Genomic DNA, 21,172 nt, shown 5'->3' with positions numbered 1-21,172 from the left:
ATATAAGTAATATATAACACTAATAATATAATTTTTGGGGTTTGTTTGTTAAATTAATGCATATCGTAAACATTTTTGATAAGGACTCCTTACATTTGGTTATTAAATAATAGGAAACAAGATGAATGTGACATTTTACAGTCATGTAAGAGTGAATGCAGAATCTGAAGAAATCTTTACATTTCTTTTTATAGTTTGAGTAGTGCTGACCAATCATGTTTGAGCTGGCTCTGGTTGCACGCAGGTAAACAGTCCGCGTGGAGAACCAGAATGCATCGTATGGAGCTCCATTATCACATTCTGCACGTAAGACCAGTTTCCACCTCAACAGCTACTGCACATACGGCGCTTTTCTGTAGTTAAGTGTCTGAGAGAGCATGTGTGACAAAAGTTTATGTTCACTTCCCCTGGTCCACATTGAACTCATAAATGTTAATGATCTGCTACTTGAAACAGGTAACAAATTATTTAGCATGACCCTTTTCTGTCACATAACTCATTTAAAGGTTCATGTGTTATTGCAGCAGTCAGGTGTGCTGAGACTGGAAAAACTGATTCCATACGTGCTCTGTGTGGTAAACACACGTGTGATAACTCCCATCATGAAGGCATCAAACAACATCAGTACTACCTACCATCAACATACTGTGGTATCTAACACCATCAGTGCTGCCAAATTTGACTGACGAAAACGAATAAAACGAATCAGTATCACATTATAATGAGAAAAATTTATTGTCAGGGTGTTTTTTCATGTTAACAAGAAACGTTTTATGTTATAATGTGATAACTTATTGTTATAACATAAAATGTTTCATGACATAACATGATAACTTATATTCTTACACCATAACAAGAAACTTTTTCTCATGACAGTATACTGTGTTATCCTGTTATAACATAAACTATTTCATGTCATAACACAATAACTTTAATGCTGTAATATTATAACAAAGAGCCTTTTGTGATAATAATAATATACTATCTTGTTTTACCATAAAATGTTCATTTATAACATTATAATATATAGAATATATATAGAATGTTTCCCAAACTTATATTGGTATAACACCATAATTCTCTCATTATAATCATATATTTATCCTGTTATAACTTTATTAACTTTATTCCCCGTTATATTTATGATAACTTATATTCAGTGGTGGCTGGTCAATAGAGGGTGGTAGGGTACTGCCCCACCTCTCTCCACATCCTAAAACTTCAGTGAGAAAGACTTAATTACTTTAAAATTTATACTGTACATTTCTTTAAATGAGCAGCGACAATATTGTGTAGTCAGTAACATGTATCGTTGCACTAAAATGTGTTGTTAAAAATGTTTGATACTCTCAGTACCAGAGATAGGAGCCTCAAACAAGGTGTTTTGAGAGGAGAATGTGTCAGGTAAATGTAGTGGAGTAAAAAAGTTAAGTACAACTATAAAGTAATGTAATATGGATGTAATTTGAAATTAGACTTAGGTAAAATACTTGTGTAAATATTCTTAGTTACATTCCCCCACTGGAGATGACAGAAGCTGAATTTGTGGTTCTGGTCTGCTACAAACTTTTAAATAGTTACTGTTCTATGCAGAAAAGTGTGTGACACACCTTAAAATAGGTACTTTATCTAAACCTGTCAAAGACATTTAACCACAAAGTCTCTGAGACATTTACATCTCTCAGGGAGAATTTATGTACAAAAAGTCTGTTTTAAGCCACAAGATGGCAATGTTTAACTAATTTTTAAAATATTTTCTTAAATCTTGTTATTTTCTAATAGATTTGAGGGTGTTTATAATTTTCTTTCATTGTCTGAAGGTTTGTGGTATCAGATTTCTTTCATACTTATTGAGATACTTTTTGCTGACTTTAGTCTTTCAGCATAAATGATAAAATAAAATATAATTATTATAAAGAATTTGGACTAATTGAAGTACCTTAACTTACATTAACTAAGCAAGTTCCATCAGGTTATAAAACATGGTCATTTAGTTCTGCAAGTATAAATAAAGAATCTTTAGGTACATTTAAATACACTGGTGTGATACCTTGCGATGATTTTCACTATAGCCCCTCTGGAGAAAAATTCACCAGCCGCCACTGCTTACATTGTGATGTTAGAAGAAATTTTTAATTTTCTAACAATGTACTATCTTGTTTCTGAAAGGTTGTATGTTATAATAAGAGAACTTACTGTTATATAAAATATTCCATGTTGTAATGTGATTGTAACAGCAAACATTTCATGTTATATATGTTACTGTATATATTACCTATATATAAGTTGTCACATTATAAAGTTTCACATGATAATGTAACAACTTATAAAAGCAAACATAATAGTGTGAAGGTGACATCATAACTTTCTCTGTTCAAAACCTAATGTTAGCCCCCATAGCTACAGTGCCTGTGTGTTTTCATACCAGGATGTCGTCACACAACAGCAGGTCTTATTCATTCTGTTTTTTCCACTGGTGACAAAACACTTCAGGCAAGACAACGTTACAAGGGGCAGTGAGACTGGTGATGCTGATGCATTTTGTGCAAGTCGAGAGATGTAGTTTCCTGACCGGCTTCACCCAAAATTAAACTAAACTATGACAAACCTACCACAAACTTGGACTTTTTTGACTTGTCTCTTGTCATTTATATTTTTTCCAAACTTGCGTCTCATGGCGCACACCGGAAGGGGAGGGACTTCACCTCTGTATTGTTAAGTTATGACAAGAAACTTCGTTATAACAACATACCATCTTGTTGTAATGTGAAATGTTTCATGTTATAAGGTGACAATTAAGTGTCTTAACATAAAATGCTTCATGTCGTAGTCTGAAACAATGTATATACTGTTATAACAAGAAACTTTTCTTTGTAACGTGAAACATTTTATGTTATAATGTCACCATTTATATTGTTACCCATGACGTTAGAAATGTATTACACAGCTGTGTTAAATACTTGATTCTGATTGGTCAAAGCATTCTGGATGACAGGCATTTGCTATAAAGAACAGACTGTTGCAGGACCCCTCTGCTTCATGCTGGGGTCCTGCATCACCCTGTTGGGGTTTATTTCGCAATAATGACCTCCTCACTGTACATTATCCATTACATATCCCATACATCATGATAGAACATGAAATGTTTAATGTTAGAACATTAGAAAATTGAAAGTTTCATGTTATAACAAGATAAAAAGCATGTTTTTTTTGCTTTATCTTGATAAGTTTGTATGTTGTTATAACGTGAAAATATCTTGTTACAACAAAACACTTTTCATGTTATAATGTGATACTGAGCCGTTTTTCTTTTTCTGGCATGGCGGTAATATGGTACCGCAAGAAACTTATAATTCTGTACCAAAAAAAAAACAAACAAATGACAACAACACACCTATAACAATTTCTTCCTGTCCAAACACTGAGCGCGGTGTGTAGTTGAATTAAATTCAACAGAATCAAAAAACAAAGAAACATTTTACTTGGACATGTTAATGACACAATGCTGTGTTACAAAAACAAAGTGACACTCAAATACACAACTGAATTACAAAAGACAAATCATCACGTCTGAATAACTGTCCTTGTGTCTCCAGCGCATGAAATCAGGACAGAGAATCTCTTCCACGCTTTCTGATGACATGACATCCATCCACTGGACCCCCTGCAGTCATGAGCTTGAACGGGATGACTGGTCCACAATCTGTAGATCATTTCAACTGCAGCACCACCTGTAAGACACAAATACACACAGCGTACGTCATCAGCGTCTCATCTGACCGATAAAATGCAGATTTACATTAAATCAGTGGAACAAAACAGATGTCAGCTAAATTAATTATTTCAATGCTGAAAAAGTTGATTATTTTTGGACTGAATGACTCAGTCAACATTTCATAATCTATTCACTTTCAATTAACAATGAGGATATTTAAAGCTGCACTACTCGATATTTTTATGTTAAAAATAGATCAAATGTAATGTGAAAGGCGTCGCTCATCACTCTCATTGATGTCATTTCCAGCAGCAGCAGCAGGCAGCTGTTTTTACTGAGAAACCTCTGATAAACCCTCTGCACACTACCTGCCCCGCACCAAACTGCACACAGAACATCATGGAGCATTTAGCAACAAAGACACATATTCTTCTTAGAGGTCAAGTAATGTTAATATAGGATTTATGTGACTCTAAATGAACGCTAATTTTGCTGCTGGATGCATGGAACCAACAATAAGTTAGTCCATCTCTTAACAGTCCAGCTGTGTGACTTCTCTACCTGCCTCTCGGGTCCAGGATCATTGGTTCCTACTGAAGTCAGAAACCTTAATGACTCACAAATATAGTATAATAGTTTAGTTTCATGTACCTGTTATTTTCACAGTATATTAAAGTAAAGCAATGAATGTTTTATGCAGGAGAACAGAGCTTATAATCATTAGATTTAAATTACACTACAGTTATTTTGGTGCATCCTGACAGTCATGATGTTTGACTTGAAGATAACAAGATCACACGTTCTATTTCTGTGCTTTTATTATACAGGAGAGCTCCGTCTTTATACTGTAACTGCAGCACCACCTAGTGGTTCTTCTCATATCTACAGTCATGACTGTAGAACATTTGGATGATTGCAGTGTTTCTTCTATTACATCTAATATCTTCTGAATATTAACTACCTAATTTATCAGTTTTTGAAAACTGATAGTATATCACTCGGCTTGCGTAAACCTTGACCCCAGGTTTCTCAACCTTGGGCTCAGGGCCCCTCACAGGGCCACTTATTCTTCACACAGGGTTGCAGGAAACTGCTGGCTTTTACATTTAATATTAAGGCTAGCAGAGAAAAGTGTATCTGTACTTTTTGCAGTTAATTATTTAGTTTATGAAATGTAAAATAAATAAATAAACAGCAATAAATATTCCAAGAAAATATTTTAGCTTAAAGGGGAACTCAAAGGGGAGAATGTTACAGTGTATTTGAGGCTTTCTTTGTTGATGTTGTTGTATGGAAGCCAGGACTGGATGTGCTTGTAGTTATTTTTTAAAACTGTCATCTAAAGATCAGAAGTTAATTTTTTCCCTGGCTAAAGATAATGAGTTAAATATTTCATTATCTCGAGATAGCAGTGTTAATTTATCTTGTTATTTTGAGCAGCAAAGGCCAAGATAACAAGATCAGTTATCATTAAAAATGACTTGACGTTTCTTTATTTTTTTAGATTCTCAAGAGAATTTGAAGATGAGTGTCTGGTTCTTTTGATCACACCTGGTTTCAGCCTTCAGGATCACCATCATGACTCTTCGGGAGTAATGGGAAAAACTACCTGATCTGACATTTTCAGCTTAAATCAGTTGTCCTGACGCCATCTGTGCACACTAACATCGCGCTCCTGATCTCTGATAAACACTACAAGTAAAATGATTGAACATTTTGTTTTCTTTTCTTTCTTCTTGAGATAAATGAATTCATTGTGATCTCGAGAAAACTGCGCAAAAAGTATAGAAGTATAAGTATATTAAGTCAAGTATACAGTGATCAAGTATTTAGTGTGTGTCCACCTTATTAGCAGCCTCTAGTGAACTGATGAGTGTGTTCAGCTCCTCTCTGCTCATCTCCATGGCGACCGTCCGGAGGGCTCCGTTCTCTCTCACGTCCAGACTGAGACTGAGCAGAGGAGTGTGGAGGGACGCGATCTTATCACTGGACAGAGCCAACTGGAGGGAGAGGACAGGACACAGGAGACAGGTAACAGAAGAGGTGGAATTTAGACATCGCAGCACCGCAGTGACGGCCTGTGGACACCGTGTTTCACTGTGTGGACTGAGACAATGGACTGTGAACCTCAGCTTGACTGTTCTTCTCAGTGCTGCGCTCTTTAGACGGTGCAGGCAGCCAAAAAAAAATTTTTGCAATTCAGCCAACTGAATGATGCAGGCTGGTGTTTGACCAATCAGTGACAAGATGCATCCTGCAAACTTTGTCATTGTTGAATTAAAGGTACTACAAGGATCTGTCATATCTTGTTGATTGTGGAGCCCCCTGTGGACAAAAGCAGTAGTGCTTCCACCACAAAATATAACATCAAAAATAACATTTTCTAGATAAAAATCTCCTGCTTCTTTTTAACTGACAAACATTTGATGTGTAAACACAGACTCGTTTCATCTGATTTGGTGGCAGCCATTAAGAATAACTATATAAAAACAGTCAATCTTGTCTCTGACAGTCTTGTTAATTTATGTAGGTCATATAGAGGAATCCATAGACATATATACTTAGACGCCGCATTGAGCGGGTTGGCCCGTTGCTGCAATACGTCAGCGTGTCCACCATATTGGATGTGGCAGAACTGCCCCGTAAACTAATGCAAGGAAATGGACCGAACATCATAAAGCACCTTTTTACAAAGTGATTTAAATTAATGCCCTTTATTCACCCATTCACATAGACACTAATATATTTGGGAAACAAATAGACATCAAAAACAATGTATGTAACTTTTAATGTGATGATTATAAATGTTTACTCCTTATATGTTTAGGACATAGGTAAGCACCAAACCAACATATGTATTTTTCTAATGTTATTATGACTTATGACGTACAGCTATCAATGTACATAACACTGTTATTGTGATGATAAATATTGAAGTATTAATATTAAACATCTGTGTTTATAATAACCAGATCCTAAAATGTAGATGTGACAGGTGGGTTTTCTGAATAAAGAGCACAGACGTTTACATTTAACTGATTTTGATTAATCATTTTGATATTCAGTGATTGATGAACATATATACATATATCTATCTGTACAGGAGGGGCATTGATGAACATATATTAGGGGTGCTACGGGTTGCAGTTGTCCCGTATCCTGTACTGATCGCCCTCTACGGTTCAGCACGCATGTGATCCATGGACTACATGTGAGCATCATAGTTTTACTGTCACTGTTACTTTTGTATAAGTTATAATACCCAAAATCTCAATGCAGAGCTGCAGTGGACAGACAGGACAGATGCTGCTGTGTGCAGCGCATCTCTGTGAAGAGCGACGTCACATCGCCTTGAGTGAAATCCAGACCATAACTTTTTTCACTGATGTAACTCTGCTATCACCAAAGAACAGATCACAAAACTGTGATGTTCATTGAACCTTTGTTGATATCAGCTGTCTTAACTTCTACACAGCTCCTCTCTGCTCACAGGTGCAGCTCTGTCTCACCCCGTCTGTGACACAGTGTGTCTGCTGATTGATCATGACTTCTAACCAATCAGATGTGCTGCTGTAGGCGGGACATTGAGCCAGACTACAGAGTGTAGTTGTAATAGTTGATCTAATATATGTATAGTATATACATAGTACAGCACTGTATAAGTTTGAAGTTTTTAATATTATTACCATTATCATTACTATTATCATTATTATTACATTACATAACTATGGTGATAATTACAGACAGACAAAGATCAAAGACAAGTGCATTTTAAAAATAATTTAAACCTAATCCCACCACTTTTTTCTTTTTTGCTGATCGGAAAAATGATCTGATCTGTGACTCAAACCCGTGATACAATCCGAACCATGAGTTTTTTGATCCCTTGCACCCCTAAAGTATATACATACATATATCTATACAACTATACAACTACAGTCTGTGTGTGTGTGTGTTTGTAAGCTGAAAACCTTGGAAAAGAATGGTCTTGTACAGCTTTTTCCGTGTGCTGCCACTCTGCATGAATGAATAAGACATATTCTCCGTTCGCTCTTGCCACATCCAATATGGCGGCGACATTGACGTATGATTCAGCGCTCAATGCGGTGTCTACGTACATATATGTCTGTGGAGGAATCAGTATTAAACTGACACAGTTTCATAACCCACTGACCCTCTAGTGCAGGGGTCTGCATTCTGTATGAACAAAAGAGACATTTTTGCATCGTTTGTAGTCCTGACATGAACAAACATGTAAACTAAAACTTAAAATAGTCAGCGTATTTTCATATAATGCTGTTGTATTTGTGTGTTTTGCATTATAAAGAACTTAGAAGGAGTTTTAAATATAATGCTAATCTGGTTATCATATTTACATTAGAAACACATTAGAAATCACGAGTAAACTATGCAGGGGCGAGTCTAGAGAAATATTCATGGGGTGATATGGAGACTTGAAGGGGTGGCAAAAATATATATACGGCGATTTTATTGCCAACAATCACATATATCAATACATGTTTGGAAAAGCCCCCGAATGAAGAGATTTTAACTCAGAAACATTATGTTATTTACGCTAAAAATATCTAAAGGCAGCAATAAAAAGTGATAAACTGCTTTATTTTCAAATTTTCAAACATTTTTCTGGGAAAAAGTCTTTTTTCATTGAACATAAACCCTTCACTTATCCTGAAATGTGTCCAAAACAGACCATTAAATTTTATGTTAGACTATCATCTCTTGCTGCATTCACTTGCACTCAGACTTCAGAGATTCAGTCTTGTAAATTTCCATCCAGCCCCAACTTTTCATATATTTTCTTTTCATACTTTTCATAATTTGAACTGTCCAAAACTGGAGTGGCAGCTGAGGTGGTAAGGTACCTGTCACCCTGTGCCACCCCTCTGGGTCCACACCCGAAACCAAGCCAATTAAACGCTGACAAAGAAAGCACGCTGTCACCTTAAGCTGCCAGTCGAAGTCCTGCAGGGTGGCGGAGGAGATGGAGTTGGTTCTGTCCAGCAGAGCACGGCGGATCTCCTCTCGTCTGGCTCTCAGCACGCTGAGCACGGCCTCTGCGTGACTGCTGCTGCCCACAGCCGACAGCCCGGCCAGAACCTGTACACAGCCAGCAGGAGGAGACCTGAGGATCTGACCCGAGAGCAGCCACTCGCTGCTACTGACCACCACAGACACCACAGTTACAGAACTACTGCTGACAGTAGAACATCTGCTGCTTTCACAGACTGTACGAATAAAGAGCATTTAAATCCTCAGTTTGATCACATAGAAAATGTAATAATCTCACAGAATAATAATAACAGCCAACTCTTTTTTTTTTTATTGCTATAACTTATCCTGTTGCTGTCTCACCTCTTCATCAGAGCTGTTGCTGCCCACCGCCAGGCGGAACAGGGCTGTCAGGGAGTTGAGCAGCTCCAGCCACTCCTCCAGACTCCAGGTGGCGCTGTAGTCCGACCTGCGGGGAGGGTCCCGCCCACACAGTCCATCCACCACCCTGTGACACAGCTACACACCAGACAATAGTCAGGATTACAGTTAAGTATTTGATATAAAAAAAAAATAAAACAAGACTGTGATTTTCCTACTTTTTGAGATCCTGGGAACTTATGAAACAGGCCTCCATCTGTCCCCCAGTTAGGACAATTAAGACAAGCTACTTCATCATAACACCGCGTCATGAACTTTGACCCTCTTTTTCATATATCTGTCACAGTCTGTTGCACAAGCTTTTAAATAAAAAGAAAAATCATACACTTCACAACTCAGTTTTACACCTAAACACACAGTCATCTGTCAATGAGCTGTCATCTGTTGGTGGCTCAGTTATTGTGATGTAGCTTCCCCTGTGCAGAGAATTGACGGTCGGGACATTATGGTGTTTTTGGCAGGCTGCATTTGACGTGCCCTGTAAAAAAAAATAGCTGAGACAACTCAAAATTTCAAGACAAGGTTAGATTACTGAGTTTAACGCTCAAGTTATTAAATAAACTTAAAAAAGTTTTGCCGACCTATAATCTTTAGTTGGGATAACTTACTTTTCTTTTTTGTATAAACTTGAATCTGAGTTTTAGAAACACTAAAAAATATGTATTTAAAGTGGTCACAGTGAAATGACCTTTTAACCATCATTCACTTTTACTTCAAAGAATTTACTTCAGAATTTTTTACATACTTTTTGAGGCTTTCTAAACCTCAAAGATTCAAGTTTATCTAAAGGAGAAAAGTAAATTATAGCAACAAAAGATTAGCAATTAGTAAAACTTTTTCAAAACTTAAGAATCTGAGTTGGGCTCAAAAATCTATTTTATGCTGCCTTGAAATTTTGAGTTTTCTCAGCTTTTTTTTATTTTTTTTTACAGTATAGTATGTATTGGAACTTAATCCCTTATTGATTGACTGATATTGGACTATCACAGCTTTATCACTCTATATTGGTACTGGCATATATGTTGTCTGATATGACAACAGACAACATGTCTGTTAGAGAACATAGTCAAATGTAGATTGTTTTTATTTCCTACCTTTATAGGCAGCATGCTGTTTATATTTGATCCTTTTAATTAATGCAGGTTTAATATATATACATATATTTTGCTCTATTTGTGTTTTAACATCATCCTGGACAAGTTTATTGTTAAACTGTAAAATATCCTGCCTCCATCTTTGTCACAAATGTTAACCACTTTTGAGGGATTATTGCAAAAACCAATATCTTGTATATTATTTTATGTATAGATAATATAGATGGATATATCAATACAGATGAGAGCAACCCATCCAGATACTCCTGCACAATGATTATACCCCTTTTTAGGTGAAAACAACCACTCTAATTTGACTGGTGGCCAATACAAATTCTGAGGTCTTCGCCAGTTTAAACGTATAAAATAGAAACTGCATCACTGTTGAGCTGCTGGGAGCCAAAAGCCTGTGGGCAGTCAGGTGAACAATCCTGCTGTGTCTTTGCTGGTCAACAGTCTGCATCATTATGAAGAAAAAAATGAAGAAATGGGAGTAGATGAGTGTCTGCCTGCGTCAAAGCGGAAGAACGACTCCACCAAGTGGTCAGAGGTGGTATAACCTGAAATATACAGGTACCTTACTGAATCTCCAGGTGATGTATTTCTCTTATCTGTCACTTTTTAAGACATCATTTTGCTATTTTAGTCATCTGTCCACTGTGGTGTTATGGTAAACTAACTACATCACCAGCATTAACATACATGTGAATGAAATTAGTCTTCTCTATTTGGCGCTGGTATTCTACCAGCTCTTGTTTCCACCCAAAATGCAGTGTGGTCAAGGGAAGAGACATATGACTGCTCTCATCCGTATTAATGTTTGTATCCACATTGGCTCTCAAAATCCAGTATTGGAACATACTAAATCTTTTTTGGCATACTAAATAATACAGTTGTATGGGTACTGAAACACACCCCAAGTATATCTAAGTGTAACCGGATATATCCCAGCATGCATTCAGCCAGTGGCAGGGTACACAGCTGTCACGTGGCAACACAAGAACACAAACACTTCAACATTCACACACGTGCATCAACAGTTTCCGAACCGGAACATTTGCAGGGATTTAAGGTGCAGGAGTAACTGGAGAACTGAACACAGCCATAATGTGCTTTGCATTTTACATGAGGAGTCAGAGGTCAACAGCTGACCAATCAGAGGTCTCGCTGAGCCCCTGTGGGACTTCATCTAGTTTTTGTCACACAGCCAACAAATCTTTGTAGTCATCTCTTGATCATGAATAGAACTGAACTGATAATTATATTAATTGCTAAGTATGTTGATAATTGATTAAGTATTATTTATTTATTTATTTTTAAAAAGTCAAAATTTTCTGATATTAGCTTCTAAAATGTGAATATTTTCAGGTTTCTTTACTCCTTTATGACTCTTTGTGGATTAACTGGGAAAATAATCAACAGATTAATCAATAATACAAATAATCATCGGTTGCAGCCCTAATAATTTCAATGACATTAATTAACAGAGTGTCTATTTGCATGCAGCTGTTCGTCTATTTACGTGTGCTCCCCCCAGTTTAGTGACAGACTTGGCCATGGGGGTGTAAATAGCCACACTGTGTATTTACACCCTGGCTGCAACTAGCGCTGTTTGCTACAGACACCTGGATGCTAATAGCCTCTGCCTTAAATTAACTGATGTAAAAATTCTTTTTGTAATATATTACTTGATTTTAATCAGACACTGACATCTGTAATTATTTTTGTGGTAAACTCCAGACACATGTTATAAAGACTTTGGAATAAATTATCTAAAGAGCCATGGAGTCATCTGTACTGTGTCAGAATTTATAGCTGTGTTTTAAGACCTGTAGCTGGTTAGAAACTGCATATATATATGACCAATCATTCAGCAACACCTGGGTAACCCTCAGTAGATTAATTTAGTTTTATCTTTATCTTGCATAATTAAAAATATACCATAAGTTAGTAAAAGCTCAAAAATATTGAAAAACACAGAACAATAGAACAAATAATACAAGTGATGGCAAACTATTAGTAACAAAATATGTTTGATCGCAACAATAATAAACAACTGATAATAAAACCCATTTAATACTAAAATAAACAATAAAACCGCATTTGAATGCCGCTGTTTGTGCAGTGGAAGGTCTGATACACCGAGGAGCTCCTCACAGTGAGAACTTAACAAACCCACAGCCACTAGACATTCATTAAACTAGCTTAACTAGTATTATTTTCATAATACATGAATACACGGCTCGGAATACTCACTTTTAGACAGTCTGTGACAGCTAGCCTGCTCAGTAAAACCACCATATTTTCATTTAGTTCCGCCTGCTGATCAGGTGACGCCAGTCACATGGTACAACGTACTGCGTTGCGTTCACATGACTTGGAAAAATGATTTTCATTATCCCCAGTGACTTCTTACTATGCGCACGCAACATTAGTAGAAATAAAAATAATGTCCTATACGCTACATTTGTTCGGTATGTAAAAATATATAAGTGTTCCGCCTGGAAACGACTGTTAGAACTGTCGCCTCGGTTTTTACGGTGAATGAAACGTGACACGCCGAACTCCATTCAGAAATGTACCAATTTAGTGTGACCTTGATCGTTCAACAAGTGGAGTGAACCAATTGTAAATGTCTAAAATATGACTTTTTGAAATGTATACGATGAACCACTTGGATGCCGAATGCAAGACAAACATCCACATAAATAATTAATGAATTAGTTTGTACCGAACTATGCATGTGTTTTTGCCGATATGATGGAAATCTAAAATTCGACAATTCGTCAAAGGAATTCTGTCCCACGTCGCTCCGCTGGGAAAACGGAAGGTCTCGCAGCCGCACGACTAGTGTTTCACATCCTGCTTTGTGCTGCAGGAGCAGCAGCTGTGTGGTTGTTTGGCAGCAGCTCTCCTCAGACCGGGCAGTCTCTCGGTGATTTGAAGAAACCGAAACAGTGATGTGACCGACGAGACAAGCTGTTCTAATAGGCAGCGTGTGGAGACAACCAACAAGTAAGTAAGCTAAGTTATCTGTTACTGTCTGTGCTGCGGTTTAACGTTAACCCAGGTGTGAAAGCAACGGGTCGGAGATTTGCTCATTCATCACAGTAATGGTGAACAGCATCCAGAGGCGAAAAACAATGTACTGTGGGCCTATTGTATAAACTGACACTTCTGTCTGTTGTGGTTTAACGTTTCCACAGTTTGACAGAAATATTTAGTTTTCGGGTTGTCGAGTTCTTCATACTCGAGGCTTTAAAGTTCAACCTACACGATAAACTCGCTGTGCTAATAGCTGGTACCTCTACTGATATTAGCTTCAGTTGTTGACATAAAACATAAGAGGGTGAAAGTCTTGAGACTCTCAGTTGGAAACCAGAATGAGATAAGCTGGACAAACAGGCGTGGTACTGGGCTATAGTGCAGCATCTGTGTGGTTATATGTCCAGTTTAACCTTGTATTAAATCATGCATCCAGTGTGTGCTGTTAGTGTGTGGATAATCCCTAAAGGAAGGGTAAAGTGATCTGTGCTGACCGTAATTAGTAAACACAAAGACTGCCTTATCTGGAATGAGACTGTCTGGCTGTGTGACTGTCTGTGATGAAAAAAGATCCTGTAAGTCATTTTAAATCGAAACTTTATAAATAAAAAATAAAAAAAACTTACTACTACTACTAACATTATTAATATTATTATCATTATTGTTATTATTATTGTTGTTGTTGTTGTTGTTGTTGTTGTTGTTGTTGTTATTATTATTATTAACTAAGGCTGCGTGATAAAAAGAGTCATGTTTCCGTTATTTTGACTGAAATTGCAATTGAGCTGCAAGATTAGTCGATTATTAAATTGATCACCAACTGTTTGGATGATCAAATAATTGTTTTGAGTGATAAAAAAAAAAAAAAAAGTCCAGATCCCCTGATTCCAGCTTCATAAATGTGAATATTTTCTGGATTCCTTTTTCTTCTCTGACAGTAAACTCAGGAGCGGATCCAGAGAAATATTCATGGAGTGGCAAGAGGGTGGCACAGAGGGTGGCAAAACATATATGCAGATTTAATCACAAACAATCACAAATATTAATATTTGCTTGAAAAAAAGCCCTTAAATGAAGATATTTTAACTAAAAAATATAACATTGTTGTGGCATATGAGTAAAACACTGAATAGAAATATTTAAAGGTGTCAGTAAAAAACAATAAATTGTTTTGTTTTCAGATCTTGAAACATTTTTTCCAAATACTTATTTAACATAAATCCATCACTCAGCCTAGAATGTAGCCAGAACAGATAATTAAACTATATTAGTGTCATCTCTTGCTGCATTCACTTGCACTTGGACTTCAGAGTTTCAATCATGTAAATTTCTGTCCAGCCACAACTTTTCATATGGATATTTTGAACAACAATTGTCAAAACCTGGGGTGGCAAGGCATCTGCCACCCCATGCCACCCCTCTAGATCTGCCCCTGAGTAAACTGAATATCTTTGGGCTCTGAGTAAAACAAGAAATTCGAGGACGTCATCTTAGGCTTTGGGAAATACTGATTGACACTTTTCAACATTTTTTGACGTTTTCTGTCAGTCTTTCTAAGCAAGAAATCTTGCTTGTGCTTTCAGCATTTATTATTATTTAATGTAAAATGATATTGTCATGTTTACAATGATATGTTGAGGGGGACAACTCTCTGTTTATCCTAGAAAGTGAGGGTCTGGGCCCCCCGTCCCCCTGTACTTTCCACCCTTGAATTTGATGTACTAATTCATACCTGTTTGTAGGGATGTATGATATTGGATTTTTGCCAGTAACTAATTACAGTGCTAATGTGATCATTTTAAAAAGGTAATGGTGCCTAAACAGTCCCTGAACTGATTCCAAAGTCGAAAGTACTCATTTTCCTCTGGCCTGTAGTGCTGTTTATCCATCTGTTTTAGTGTGAGCTGCTTTGTTTTCTAATAGAAAGAAAGTAGTTCTTACATGAAAATGCTCACAACAATGTCTGTGAATTATGTTGAGTAACTGGATAATGATTTCTGAAAAGAGTCAAGAGACGTTTTGATTTTTCTCAGATGCATTTTTTAGCACTTTGAGCACCACAAGTGTAAAAAAAAAAATAGTTTGAATTGAAAAATCAGATTGAAGTGGATCAAATACAGTGCAAAGAAAACTACTGCTTTTCTTCTCTCTGTTCTTCACAAACTCATCATAGTGATGAGAATTGCGGGACTTAAGTCTGTAGTGTTGAAGGAATGTGATTTGTCTCCTCTCTGGATGATTGACACTGAGCAGTTACTGCAAATAGCAACTCTACTATCTGACTGATACTTTGGCAAACTTTTACATCGCAGACTCACTCACATTACATGAGCCTTTATTACCTTTAGCCCGTACCAATGACGTGCTAGTATTATTGTGCACACCAAATTATTGCGAGATACTAACTCGCTTAGGTATTAACATATAATGATTGATTTGAAATAGTAGGGCAAACCCAGGTGTTACCAATGATACTAATTACAGTCCCACTTCATTCAGTGTCGCACAGCCTCTCCAGTCTTGAATCTTAATTATTATCATCAGTAACACCTATTATTATTCACTATTTCAACTTGTTTTGCGAAAGTTTATCATTAAAATCACATACGAGATGTTTTTTCCTCCCACATTGGTGGAAATGAGCTTCCATATGATGCTGATTAGGTCCACTGTAACAGATGTTGGGGACGCAGATAGGATGGTCGTGTGTTTGTACTGCAAATATGTTTATTAGGTTCACAAACACTCCTGCAGTAAATCCTCCTTTCATGAAGTTATAAAGAGGTGTTGATTTAACTTCTGCTCGTCTCAGGCCTGTAGCTTGAACTCGGTTGTGTTATACTGACAGCTGTTTGTATTTAGTCTAGCTGATAAAAAGGGTGGTGGTAAAATATTCAACTGTTTCAACAAAAAAACAGATCATTAGATCCTTCTTGAAGGTAGGATTTATTGCAGGACTGTATGAGACTGTATTAGTTTTAGGTGGACCCAGTAAACCAGGCAACCTGATAAACAAACAGCTTCTATTTCATTTCATCCATGGTTTCATTTTTTCTGTCCACGTATCAGAGCATGACCAGTATGTTGCAAACAGCAGGCCAGCGTGGTCAAGGTTCATGGGGGATTTATTCGTCATTATCAAACACAGGGTTATACAATTAAATTAAGCTGCAGTTCCCCTTTTGCTACTCACAAGAACAGTGTTAAAATGATATACAGTAAAGTGGCTAAATAAATAATAAGTCACAGAAATAAAACTAAAACAAAGTATTTTACAGGTAGGAGTGCTCAGAATGAATCTAACAGTCTCTCAGCTGCTCTGTAGTCTGGTGGTACAGCAGTGGATACTTTTGTATGTCTTGCCAGATAGTGGCAGGAGAGGTGGGAAGTAATTATATACAAATACTTTCTACTCCTTACATTTTCAAAACAGACTTGTTACTTTAGCTTTAATGTGTTAGAGGGAATTGTTTTTTTGTTTTTTTTTATTTGGCATCATCACGTGCTGCCTTTCCAACATCAAGATTGATTTTAAACTAAGTGGATGGGACAGTAACAGATAGCAGAAGATTCCTTGGTGTTTTCATCAGTGTATATCACACATGACAGACGTAACAAGGTGTAACAATACGAAAACCACATGAAAGTTTTAGCAAGAAGAAAACTGCTTAAAAGACATATGATGAAAATGACAGAAAATATGTTATAAGATGAAAATGACAAAACCAACATAGAGACATAACAAGAAGAAATGACGTAACAAGATGAAAACAACATAAAAGATGTAAATAGATGAAAATGGCGTAAAAGATGTAACAAGACCAGAACCACGTAAAAGACGTAAAAAGATGAAAACGACATAAGACGGAAAACAATGTAAAAGGCGAGACAAAAACATCTCGTTATGTTAAAGACATAACGAGATGAAAAGACCATAAGATGAAAGATGACATGGAAGACATAAGACGAAAATGACAAAAAAGACAAGACAGAGATGATGTAAAAGACACACAAGATGAAAAGTGATGTACAAGATGTAGATGTAGACAGAGGGACTTGACTGTTACATAAGATGAATCTGCACTTGTTTTAGGCACGTGTGTGTACACTGCGTCTTCTGCTCGAGTAAAGAGTGTGTGTACTTTTGCCACCTCTGGTGACCAGGCTGTTGCTGGGTAGAAGTATCATGTTCTCAGTGTCAGCTGACCAGTTTAATTGACCGCTGGATTGATTGATTGATTGATTTATACATTTTTCACATATTTTTGGTCTTTCGCTGATGTTGGTTTTTTGGGCTCCTTAGGGGTGGATGGTTGAGATGGAAAGATTCACTTGCTAGTGACAACTCCAGATGGTTGTGTGACTGTAGTTCTTTTTGTGATGGTTGAAAATACTGACAGCACAGTATCCTGTAAATCTGAATTGCCAGACTTTGGCTGAAGTGTTTATTTATTCTTTTAGTGAGGCCTATCTACATTTCCGATGTGCCAAGTTAGAAATATTGGAGTTTTCAGATGTTATTACAATTCAGAAACTTGTTTTTACTGTAAGTCGATTACAGCATGATTTCCCATGAAATCTTATTGCTACATTTAGTATTTAGAATGTCGTGTTCTTCTAACTTTGTGCCCAGTTTGTGTCTGGTAATGGTTTGGAAAATATTTGCCATAGAAAAACCTGGGCCTAACTGGCCTGCATGGAGCTCTGGCCTGAACCCCAGCCAGCACTTCTGGGATGAACTGGAACGCTGACTGTGAACCACGCCTGATCACCAAACATCGGTATCAGATCTCACTAATGCCTTGATGCTGGATGGCAGTAATTCACTGCAGACAGCTTCATCATCTGCTGGAGAGACTGAAACCAGAAGAGTGCAGCGGGTTAAAGATGTGACACCCACATGTGAAAGTACACTATTGATGCTAATTACAGACAAACGGTCTGACCAGTCAAATGAACTGAGGATCATACAGCCTAGATAAAAGGAATGCGACATCATTAAGTCAGTAGCTCTCAAATTGGAGTCTGGGGACCTGCAGGGATCCTTCAGGGGGTTGCAGGAGTCTCCAGCAAGGATATGTAGTACCTGGGTGTGAATTGCTGCAGGGGAATGGGGGGGTGGACTGAAGTCTCATATGTTACAGTAGCAATGATGATTGTGCCTCACGCTGAGAATCAAGGCTGAACAGTGAATCGAAATTTCATCAAAACCACGATATGGCGCAGTATTTGTTAAAGGCAAAATGTGTGTCAAAATACCACTTCAAATGAAATATTGTTGTAATGTAGATATATGGCTCCACATCATATTCTGTAAACATCACACCATTTTAATATTTTAATACCATTTTCAGTGAAAATGAGAATAATGATGTAAAAATCATTATTGCAGTAACCGTATTAGTCCAAAGAATGCAATTAGAAATTTTTTTCAAAGTGATTCAGCCCTATTTGATATGAGACAGTAAATCCAGTTCAGTAGTTCGTCCTTGCATTACTTTGCATTTCATAACTGTTACTATGAACAATAGTCAGAGGTGGCAAAAGTACACATATTGTTCAAAGACAAGTACAGATACATGTGTAAAAGACAACTCTGGTAAAAGTAGAAGTACTGATTCAACTTAGTCTTACTTTAGTCAAGTAAAAGTGAAAAAGTACATTAGAGTACATTAGTAAAAAGTCAGATCTCCGTCTCTTGTTGTTTTCATCTCATTATGTCTTTTATACGATTTTTTACTGTAAGAGGTAGAAAGTACAGATATCTGTGTTAAAATGTAGGGAGTAAAAGTAAAAAAAATTGTCAGAAAAAGAAATACTCAAGTAAAGTACAGATACCTGAAAATCTACTTTAGTACAGTAACAAAGAACTTGTACTTACTTACTTACGATCTCTGTATGTTTGCTAGCTATTCAAAGTGAATGCCTGTATGAAACGGCAACAAAGCATTTCAACCATTTTTGCACCACATCTGCAGAAAAAAGTCAAATATGCCTGTATTTTAATAGCTGAATATGTTTATTTATGAATATGTTCCACCGCTGTTGTTTTTTTAATTTCACAGTGTTGTACAGTAACTCACTACAACATAATTAAATGAAAATTATTGCTATTATAAAATGTACAACAGTCTTTAAAAAAATAGATTTTAAACGTCAACTTATTGTTTAGTCAGGCAGTAACAGCTGCCATTGGCCTTTGGTTGCCATCAGTGGCGAGCACTTTTTACAGCAAAACAGGAAACCCAAAATAAAAAATATGCTTAATATTTGTTTGGGATTTTTGAAATGTTGCTGTTCTAGAAACAGAACCAGACAATGCCGCCGCTGGTGCTTTTACTCGCGTGTGTTCAGGCATGTGTTTTAGAGACGATGGCCAAGCAAATTTGGACTAACCCGTCAACATCACAGATGTTTAATGTGCAAATTGATTGAACAATGACAAAAGAACCTGACAAAAGAACCACACACACCTGAGCAAAAAAACACATGTACAACATCCACCTCCTAAAGAAGTGTAGGCCTACTTATGCAGTAAAGAACAACAAAGCTTCTATCTAGCGGTCCGCTGTTTCAACGCAACACAAAATGAACCACCACCACAAATGTTTGCATGTATCACACTGTCATTCAGTACAGTGTTTTTGAGAATTGATACAGTATCAGTAAATATAATATCATGACACTCAAGTGTATCAATATTTTCTTACGCCGCCTACAGAACCACATGTCACAATAATAGTATCTTACTTACCCCTAGTAAAATTATGAGGTGATTAAAAATGGAAACCACAAGCTGATGCCTGATTTCCTGCAAACTACTTAAGAGAAAGTTCCAGAGAAGCAGAAGTTCAGATACATCCAGATAACAGCAGAGATGATGTGAGCTGATGGGTTTGTGTGGTGTAAATGAGGTATAAAAGGTGCTGTGACTTAAACACTTTTAATTAGGGCGGAACAATTTTGAAAAAATATTTAATTGTGATTACTTTGACAGATATTGTAATTGAGGGCGGCACGGTGGTCCAGTGGTTAGCACTGCCGCCTCACAGCAAGAAGGTCCTGAGTTCGATCCCCCGGCTTGCCGGGCCAGGACCTTTCTGTGCGGAGTTTGCATGTTCTCCCCATGTTTGTGTGGGTTCTCTCCGGCTTCCTCCCACAGTCTGAGTGACCAGATCAGACGGAAGGCTAAGACTGTGGGAGCTGCCCATAAGAAGTGCTGCTGTTGTTTTTTATCACACAGTGTTGTTATTTTTGTTGAAGTAAGCTCAAAGTCTACTGCACTTCTCCAAAACCATTTGAAGAAGTCATAATTAGAGAGTGTAGGATTGACTTTACAGAAGTGCCATGACATGAGCAGGGCAGGCTGGGACTTTCTGAAGTTCACTTCCCCCACAGTATACAGTCAAATCTGGGCACTTTTACAAAATGTTTTAAAAACTTTGAAATGACAGACTTTGTTGTGTGATTTCCTTCCTTAAAAATAAAAATATTCAAACTTGCCAGCGCGTCACGTTTGGTGCTGTTTCCTGAAGTGTGATGCAGCATAACTCCTAAGCTGTCAAGCGTATGAACACGTGCAGCTGTGATATTATCTGAAGGCAAAGATAAGAAGAGGTTTACATCACTCTGTGTGGGGTTTCAAATAGTTCACAAGAAGTCACCATCAGTCATATATTTCTGCTGTATGTATTATAGAAACTTCCTAACTGGAAGTTCCTGTCTGAACTGTTTGGTAACCATGGTGATTAGGGTTAGGACTTGATTTAGGAAAAGTACCATTACAGATGGAACTTACTCATTCTTGAGTATTGGGACAAAACATGTCCTACCAAAACAAACTTTAACTATTATTAATACCAACTAT

The 21,172-nt window shown here is 37.1% G+C and overlaps 2 protein-coding genes across 6 annotated transcripts in view; one reads left to right on the top strand and one right to left on the bottom strand.

Annotated features, from left to right (window-relative positions):
- Window positions 1-2,934: 2,934 nt before the first annotated feature.
- commd8 (COMM domain containing 8) lies at window positions 2,935-12,666 on the bottom strand. 3 transcript variants are annotated; one of them, XM_084742860.1, is made up of 5 exons: window positions 12,517-12,666; window positions 9,089-9,244; window positions 8,678-8,833; window positions 5,560-5,715; window positions 2,935-3,731 (listed from the first exon to the last, which is right to left on the bottom strand). In XM_084742860.1, exons 1-5 carry the CDS (start codon window positions 12,559-12,561, stop codon window positions 3,711-3,713), a joined length of 534 nt encoding a protein of 177 aa, XP_084598986.1. In that variant the 5' UTR covers window positions 12,562-12,666; the 3' UTR covers window positions 2,935-3,710. The 3 variants fall into 3 exon arrangements, with proteins under 3 accessions (XP_084598986.1, XP_084598985.1, XP_084598987.1); XM_084742859.1 differs by lacking the exon at window positions 12,517-12,666 and adding an exon at window positions 9,325-9,626; XM_084742861.1 differs by lacking the exons at window positions 2,935-3,731; window positions 12,517-12,666 and adding an exon at window positions 9,325-9,654 and having other exon boundaries at window positions 5,577-5,715; window positions 8,678-8,891.
- A 148-nt stretch (window positions 12,667-12,814) lies between these two features.
- atp10d (ATPase phospholipid transporting 10D) overlaps window positions 12,815-21,172 on the top strand; it is a 46,674-nt gene continuing 38,316 nt past the window's right edge. The window contains exon 1 of one of the 3 annotated variants that reach the window (XM_084742854.1): window positions 12,815-13,275. The gene's annotated coding sequence lies outside the window, so the exon portion shown is untranslated. Of the gene's footprint in view, window positions 13,280-13,858; window positions 13,881-21,172 lie in introns of those variants that run through there. The other 2 variants (XM_084742855.1, XM_084742856.1) reach the window with 2 other exon arrangements.

This window comes from Lutjanus erythropterus, chromosome 18, assembly GCF_056507025.1.
Source record: "Lutjanus erythropterus isolate fLutEry1 chromosome 18, fLutEry1.hap2, whole genome shotgun sequence".
In the NCBI taxonomy this organism is placed as follows: domain Eukaryota; kingdom Metazoa; phylum Chordata; class Actinopteri; order Lutjaniformes; family Lutjanidae; genus Lutjanus; species Lutjanus erythropterus.
This window is presented reverse-complemented; position numbering and strand designations above follow the sequence as displayed.

Excerpts from the sequence above, each read along its gene's own strand:
- commd8 (XM_084742859.1), bottom strand. The coding sequence starts at position 9,417 with ATGACGCGGTGTTATGATGAAGTAGCTTGTCTTAATTGTCCTAACTGG. Across the intron at positions 8,834-9,088 it reads GCAACAGCTCTGATGAAGAG|GTTCTGGCCGGGCTGTCGGC; the intron begins GTGAGACAGCAA and ends GGCTGTGTACAG. Across the intron at positions 3,732-5,559 it reads CACTAGAGGCTGCTAATAAG|GTGGTGCTGCAGTTGAAATG; the intron begins GTGGACACACAC and ends TGTGTCTTACAG.